Source organism: Enhydra lutris, unplaced genomic scaffold (assembly GCF_002288905.1).
Source record: "Enhydra lutris kenyoni isolate GAN:26980312 unplaced genomic scaffold, ASM228890v2 scaffoldscaffold10, whole genome shotgun sequence".
NCBI classification, from domain to species: Eukaryota; Metazoa; Chordata; class Mammalia; order Carnivora; family Mustelidae; genus Enhydra; species Enhydra lutris.
The window spans coordinates 25613511-25622084 of record NW_019154094.1 but is presented as its reverse complement, the minus strand read 5'-3'; the positions used below and the strand labels follow the sequence as shown (position 1 = coordinate 25622084).

General features: G+C 44.4%; 1 protein-coding gene across 1 annotated transcript in view; it reads left to right on the top strand.

Annotated features, from left to right (window-relative positions):
- The window catches only part of LOC111143973 (EGF domain specific O-linked N-acetylglucosamine transferase), a 37823-nt gene that overhangs the window by 9891 nt on the left and 19358 nt on the right, over positions 1-8574 (top strand). Inside the window, exons 7-8 of the mRNA XM_022498013.1 lie at positions 2969-3075; positions 6522-6625. Coding sequence (XP_022353721.1) covers positions 2969-3075; positions 6522-6625 — 211 coding nt within the window. The remainder of the gene's footprint in view (positions 1-2968; positions 3076-6521; positions 6626-8574) is intronic.

Genomic DNA, 8574 nt, shown 5'->3' with positions numbered 1-8574 from the left:
ACCATCTAGCTAGAGACAGCATCAGATACCACAGGTTAAGGGCTCAGTCCCAGAATTTAGACCCCAGTTGCAAGCCCTCATGATCACCTGTGCTTCGACCAATTGGCTATAGATTGGGCTAGATTCATCTGCTAGACTGGCTCAGATACCTTTCAGATACATTTTACTTACTTGTCTACCAGTTTATTGTAGAAGGATACAGCTCAGAACAGCCAGATGGAAGAGATGCCTAGAGCAAAGTAGGGGGGAGGGGTGCAGAGCTTCCATCCCTCTCCAGGCACCCCACTGTCTCTGTATCTCCATGTCATCTCCAACTCAGAAGCCCTCTGAGCCCTCTCCTTTTCAGTTTTTATGAAGGCTTCGTTACATAGGCATGATTGATTAAATCATTGGCCATTATATAGTCAGGACTGATTAAATCATTGGACACTGGCAATTGATTCAAACTCCAGCCACTTTATTCCCCTAAAGTGTGGGGTGGGACCAAAAGCTCCAACCCTCTAGTCACATGATTGGTTCTCCTAGCGACCAGTCCCCAATCTTAGGGAGTGCAAAAAGTACCTCGTTAGCATAACAAAAGACACCTTTCAGGCTTGTATCACTTGGAAATTCCAAGGGTTTTAGGACCTCTCTGTGGGTAAATGGGAAAGAAGACCGAATGTGTACTTATCTTATTATAAATGGCAATATCACAGGTCACATAGTATACTCTTATTCAATGTTAACTGGTGAGGTCAAACATTCATGCTAAGCAGATCCTTCAGGATAATAATCTACCATACATCTGTATGGCATTTTATAGTCTACGGTGTAATATCTTCCCTAACTTATGTTAAAGATCAAAATTCAGCTGAGTGACTTTCAAGATCTAGCTGGCTCTATTCAGCACTTCACAAATTGGGCAGCATCCCATCTAGCAAACAGAGAGGAACTCCAGGAGCTATACAAAACGGAACACTTTTCTTGGCAAAAGGGGGCAGGGACAAGGAAAGGAGAGATCACCTCATCTTCCTGTGGGGGATAGGGAGGGTCTCTGTGGCAGATAACCTCATTGGTGCAGACCAGAAAATTATAGACTGGCTGGTTAAGACTACATTCCTAGAGAAGGTTGAAACTGTAATTAAGGTAAGCAATTAAGCCTTGGTTTGGTAACACGGGCTTAGCATAAGTGACTCCATTTTGGGCCTGTTGTTTCTTTTTAACATTTAACAGAGTTTTGCAGTAGGGAGTTCTTCCATTCTAATGGAACTTTTGATTCCTAGTACATTTTGATATCTGATTGCATATGGTGGATGTTCTCTAAGGTGTATCTATTGCCGTGTAACAAATTACCCCCAAGATATAACCTAGGGTAGAGTTTTATTCATTATCTGTTGGATAACAAATCACTCCAAAATTTAACAGCTGAAGACAACACGCTTCATTATGACTCACGGAGTTTCTGATGGTCAGGATTTAGACAGTGTAGCTGAGTAGTCCTGACTCAGGAGCAGCTACTGATGAGGGCTGTAGCCATCTCTAGGCTCAACCCGGCCTGGGGATTCTGCTTCTAGGCTCACTTATGTTATCACTTTTCAGTTTGTCTCTGGCTCTTTGCTAGAGGGGTCATCTTTTTGCCACATGGGCCTCTCCTTTAGTGCTACTCACAGCATAGCTTCCCAGAGAGAGAGAGAGGGCACAAGCGTGCATGCGAGAGACAAGCACGTGCCCTGGGATGGAGGCTTCCATCCTCGTATACACATCCCAGAAGTCCCGTACCATCTTTCCTGCCATGTTCTACTCATTAGAAGGGAATCACTAAGCACACCTTTAAGGGGAGGGAATTAATCTCAACCTCTTGAAGGGAGAAGCATCAAAGAATTTGTGGACATTATTTTGAAACCACCACAATAATTCAGCATTGTGTATATTTTAAAGGGGTTTGTTTGATATTTGTTTTACATCAGCTGTGGTCTCAAAGGTGAAGAGTTACAATCTTTAGGTCAACTCTAAATACCTCTTGGCACGTGACAAGATCAAAGATTGTCTTCTATATGGAGGGAAACTGTCATGTGGTCTTCAAAGACATTTTCTTTTTTTTAAATTATTTATTTATTTTTCTTTAAGATTTTATTTATTTGACAGAGAGAGACACACAGAGAGAGGGAACACAAGCAGGGGGAGTGGGAGAGGGAGAAACAGGCTTCCTGGTGAGCAGGGAGCCCAGTATGGGCCTCGATCCCAAGACCCTGGGATCATGACCTGAGCTGAAGAGAGACGCTTAGTGACTGAGCCACCCAGGTGCCCTCCAAAGACATTTTCTGAGAAAAAGACTTTACTTTCCTCTGGGAAGCTTAGCTATGTGCTGTCTTCCCAAGGTACTCAGTAATTTTTGGAATGTCATCTCTCTCAGCATCTAAGAGGTCGATCCCAAGATCCCAGGAAGTCTTCTTGCATCTTCCCACTTTACTGTTAGATTATTTAGTCAAGTCTATGAGTAAATTTCTTCTTTGTCTAGAAAATGCCCAGTTTATCTTGTACACGAGGCTGACATTTGAAATCATTTTTTTAGAAGGATTTTTTTTTTTTTTAGGATTTTATTTATTTATTTGACACAGAGAGAGAGAGATGACAAGTAGGCAGGGAGGCAGAGATGTGGGGGGGAAGCAGGCTCCCCGCTGAGCAGAGAGCCCGATGAGGGGCTGGATCCCAGGACCCTGAGATCATGACCTGAGCCTAAGGCAGAGGCCCAACCCGCTGAGCCACCCAGGCGCCCCAAAATCATTTCTGTTCCTTGTCTCAGCTAAGGCACTAAAGCTAAAATTTGATGTCAAGTTATAGAAATGTTAGTATGTTGGAGAAGTTCCACATGTCTTCATAAGAGCATATTCTAGTAAGAAAATCCCCGTAATGAGCAGATCTTCAGTTATAGTGTTGCAGTTGCAAGTTCAGGAGGAGCCCCTTGAAACTCTTCTATTCATCATTCCAGGTTTGCTGAGCTACAAAGCTATACTCAGCTCAACTTCAGACCTCTAGAAGATGCTAAATGTGACGTTGTTATTGAAAAACCAACCTATTTCATGAAACTGGACGCAGGTGGGAAGTTAAATTTGTCCCTTACTTAGTTATTGGTGAATGAGGCTTTGTTCCTTTTTTGATATGTGCACATAGTGATTTCCTGTGACTTTCTGGGAGGCTGCGGGACATGAAATAGTGGGTTTGGATTTTGCTTTCTTCTCTGAAGAAGTGAGCTCTTTTGAACTTCCCATGATTTGATACCTTTGGTATTTTAGAGGGAACCTTCACATTTATATCAAATGATTCAGAACCAAAGAGGAGAGAAAAAGCTATATATACATGGGCACCTTCTGTAATGAAATTGACCCCACCCAGTTTCTCTAATCACTTGATTTGCTTTGTGCTGAGTTAGAAAAAAATTAAGAGTAAAAACCACATGTGTACCATGGGTGGAAAAGGAATGCCCACTGAGCTCTCTGGCAACTTCCTGACATGGTTTCCATGACTGAATTGAACTTAAAATTCCTCTGCAAGCTGGCATGGCAGTATATTCTGGGGCGGCGGGGGGGAGCTTAAATTTAGAATTATTTTCCCATTTACACTTAGAGCTTGTGACTCTCAGCTCGCGAGCACGGCTTACCCTTGGGGAGACAGTTGCTCTGGAGAGGAACACCATGGGCCCCGCGGCCTTGTGTGTCTCCTCCCAAGACATGAGGCTTGCTGTGCCGCGTCCACATGTACCAGACACTGGGCTTCCCGGGAAATATGGAGCGCCATCTGTCATGATTAGTTCAGAACTGCTATAATGTATTGATGCTATTTTTTTTTTTTTTTTTTTAGTGTTGAAATTTTTTTTTAATTAAATTTTATTTTTTATAAACATATAATATATTTTTATCCCCAGGGGTACAGGTCTGTGAATCGCCAGGTTTACACACTTCACAGCACTCACCATAGCACATACCCTCCCCAATGTCCATAACCCCACCCCCCTCTCCAAACCCCCCTCCCCCCATCAACCCTCAGTTTGTTTTGTGAGATTAAGAGTCACTTATGGTTTGTCTCCCTCCCAATCCCATCTTGTTTCATTTACTCTTCTCCTACCCCCTTAACCCACCATATTGCATCTCCTCTCCCTCATATCAGGGAGATCATATGATAGTTGTCTTTCTCCGATTGACTTATTTCGCTAAGCATGATACCCTCTAGTTCCATCCACGTCGTCGCAAATGGCAAGATGTGCTCTGCCTCCTGGAGCCGTAGTTCTTATATAACAACGTATGAGGTTCAGAAACCCAGACAAGTGGAGGTTTTTGAAATGAGAGCCAATAAGAATGCTGCATGCGAGGTCCTGGCTCATTTCTTGAATATGCAAATTGAAAGGGGCAGAGCACATGCTGTGACCTGCTGTCTGTGAGCTGTTACTTGGATGCTGGTATGCAGGCAGAAAAGTGTGTCAAGTGGGAACAATGGGCCAGTGTAGACCCTCGCTGTTCCTCTCCTATATTCGAAACTCTACTTCTTTCTTCTGACTTATACCGTCATCCCGGTTCCCTTTCCACATGGACTTGCCCACGAGAGAATGAGCGTTTTATAGAACATGACTTACTTGGGGGCACGATTCTCGAGCATGCATTCTCTCCCTCCTTGATAAGTCCTTGCACCACCAAGCACCCGTCTGGCTGCGTTCCCCAGTCCTTGTTCCAGAACCTTCTGGATGATGACACATGAAGGAGCTCATGTGTGCTGGGTGCTTATCCACCAATAAGGACGTGTTGTCGCAGAACTTTTTCTCATTTATCGGAAAATATGCTCTTTGTCAGATGGTTCTGAATGATGAAAGGAGTCATCTCCAGAGTATTCCTCCAAGATACCAGTCTAAAAAGGATTCTTTTCTCTTTTCTCTTTCTGTTCCCTTGAGATATAATTGACCCGCAGCCCTGTCTAACTTGAGGGTATACAGCAGAATGACCTCACGGACAGGAACTGAAGATCTTTTACTCTTGTTTTCGGGCACACAGCATTATTATTCCCTGTGGGAGGGAAGTCACAATATGCCGTGATTTCTGCTTTTGAGAGTCACCGTTTTTCATCCAGCCAACATTTTCTGTCCTTTTTTTTTTTTTTTTTTTTTTTAAAGATTTTATTTATTTATTTGACAGACAGAGATCACAAGTAGGCAGAGAGGCAGGCGGAGAGAGAGGAAGGGAAGCAGGCTCCCTGCTGAGCAGAGAGCCCGATGCGGGACTCGATCCCAGGACCCTGGGATCATGACCTGAGCCGAAGGCAGCGGCTTAACCCACTGAGCCACCCAGGCGCCCTTTTCTGTCCTTTTAAAGTGCGTGTGTGACATGTCAGTTCTTGGAATTTCAGGCTGTTTAGTTTTGTGTATTGCCAGGTTGGACACTGGCTCCTGTGTACCTCAGTCAAAAGAACGCATGTTTGGTTTCTTTGGAATGATGGATTTACCAGCTTAGAAATAGCTGCACCCACACTCTCCTTCCCCCTGTTGGACCCAGCAGCATCTGGGTCGTCTTTAGTCTTCACTATGGTTTCACTGTATGACGTGTGTGAGGCTGGGTGCCTTGAGGCATAAAATCTTTGGGTGTCTCCTAACAAAGTTGCTGCCTAAGTATAAGGATTTCCTGTTTCTCCTAGAGAAGCAAAAGCTTAGGGATGTTACCAGCTCAGCACATTGATCATGAATGAATGAATGGCTGAGCTGGGTTCAGCTCGGTACTTCTGACTCCAAAGTTTATCCTCTTTCAGTGAGAACATGAGACACTGAGCCCTTTTAAATCATAGTTAGTTACTATTTTCCCAAGAAGCAATGCTATAAATCATGATGAAAAAGGAAAAAAAAATGACAGAAATGAAAAATACCAGAATGTTATTAGTGCCACCATCGTTGATACCTCTGTGATAAATAGATATTGCTTAATTGGTTTTTTTAAAAGATTTTATTTATTTATTTGACAGACAGAGATCACAAGTAGTCAGAGAAGCAGGCAGAGAGAGGAAGGGAAGCAGACTCCCTGCCCAGCAGAGAGCCTGATGCGGGGCTCAATCCCAGGACACTGGGATCGTGATCTGAGCTGAAGGCAGAGGCTTTAACCCACTGAGCCACCCAGGCGCCCCTGCTTAATTGATTTTTAAAAGTGATCATAAAAAATAAACTTAGTCTTCATGGCCTTATAGTTCTACCCCATTTTGAGCTAAATAGACTTCTTTTACTTTTTTTTTTTTTAATTTACTGATCATTTGTTCTTTAGTGTATATGGGAAAATGCATTCCTGATTTCTAAATAGCCAATCCTAAGGTGAATTTTTGAACCCAATCATCTGTTAATTGAGGATTACCCAAGTACAGATCCTTCTGCGTTTGGAGAAAACTCTTATTTTTTTTCTCCCAATTATTATCAGCTAAAAGTCTATCACACCGTAAATAGGTGGGCGAGAATAAAAATTGTTGAATCCTTTGCTCTCTGGGGTTAATCAACATAGATTTCTTTTTTCCAATACTAGGTGTGAACATGTATCACCACTTCTGTGACTTTATCAATCTTTATATCACTCAGCACATCAATAATTCATTCAGCACAGACGTATACATCGTGATGTGGGACACAGTAAGTAAGAACGTCTTCTCTGCTTCAGCTTTGTCTTTGCCTGGCTTGGTGGACGTGTGGCTCTGATGTGGGGAAATGGGGTTTTCTAAGACACACACATTGAAATATACACACGTGTAGACACGTGTGCAGATGGGTGTGAACGTGTCTCTGCACGTACGCATCCGCGAATGTATGGGCAGATAGGTTTGTGTGCATAAACCTTTGTTCTTTGAATTTTTGAATGAAGCGGTGGACGATTTCTGTCCCCCTTTGGGCAGGTGGAGCCCCAGAGATGCGTGCTCGGAGTTGATCTGAGACACACGTGGGAAGACTGTCATTTGCTTAACCTCTCTGACCCCCCACCTGAACCACGTGGGGAGAGTTTGCCTCTGTTTTGCCGTGTGGCCTCCTGTAATTGCCCTCGGCCCTTGCTTGACTGTTGCTTCCCGTTGCTACTTGCTCGGTGATGCATTGTGCCGTGTGTGTCCTCTCACTATGGAGGCGAGTCTTAGTTGTAAACATAAAGCCATGCGTTGAATTACACCTGCTCTTTGCTTTGCTGTTTTTAGCACAGTCTTTGTTCCCTTCTTTTTCTTTGCCTGCCTTTTCCCTGCTTCTTCCCATATCCTGCTCCACCTGCCAGGGTAACTCCCAAAGTGGCCACAGTCCACCCAACTATGAAATGGGATGATTCTAGTATCTAGCTAGTGTCCTTTTGAGGCTGAACCGTAGAGTGTGCAGCTAGTCTCAGTGCCCGGCACAGAGCACGTGTGCTCTGCACGTTGACCGTGACAATGACAAAGATAAAGAGAACGAGGGGTTTATGGTATACATGGCAGGCTGCCTAAACTGGGAAGTTGGGACAGCCACTAAGTGATCATTGAAAGTTCACCTAGACATTCCAGCTCACAAGATGCTCATAGCACCCCCTCTTGGCATGAACGTTCCTGCAGGGGACCACAGCTTGCTGGCAGGACGGTTGCAGACATTTCTTCCAGGGAGAGTCCTTCTAGAAGCCTGAACAGCACAGCTCAGGGGTGAGGGGCCGGGATCCACCTGGGGCAGGTACCGATACCTCACATCCCACGGGGGCCACTATCTCCAGCACCAGTTGCCCTGGTAGAGCCCCAGGATCCCCACAAGAGACGACCAGTTCCAAGAGTCCATATGGAACGTACCTGTCAAGGCTCTTTTTAAATCACACTCAGGGTTACCAAAAACACACTTGACACGTGCTGTCTTCCTTTCCTGAGAGCAGAGCCAGCCAGGTCACTGAAGGTCACGTTCTCCTGCAGAAGGGGAAATGGTTTCATGAATGCCCTTTTTTCGCTGATACGAGGCTCCTAGTAAAGCTGCGTAGAAAGGTTTTCTTTATCACTGCTCCATAGACCTGAAGTCCAATGAGAACTGGTTTATAATTCTTGACATGTAGACTCTCTCTTTTGACTTTATTCTTTGCAAGGATTTCCATTACCCTCTTGTGTGCCTGCTTAGTGACTGGCACAGTTTCTGTTCTTGAACATGTTTCTGTGAGCAAAGGTCACAACGGTCACTTTCTCCTCTTCTGTCTGTGCAAGTGCTTCTAGGCCACAGTCACTAGCTGTCAGAAGCCCTGCATGATTAACTCAGGGTTGTTGTGCTTTAAAAAAAAAAATTACACCCCATGGTATCTCATTTAATGCTTACAACCCTCTGTGAAGCAGGATTTTTATTAGCTTGTTTTACAGATGAGGAAACTGAGATTCTGAGCCTCAGGCTGTTGTTGTAAGAGAGCACAGCCATGAGGGGTGAAGTCAGGGCTCCAGGTCAGGCAGTGAGACGCCAGCCCTGTGCCCTGAAACCATAGTGCTCTGTCTCCTCCCTGCCCCGTTCCCTTCAGATCCTATCAAGCTGATGGAAAGTTTTCTAGACACTTTCCCAGAAGCTTCCTTCTATCTTGTGGCATGTTTTTCCATGCCTTCCTCAAG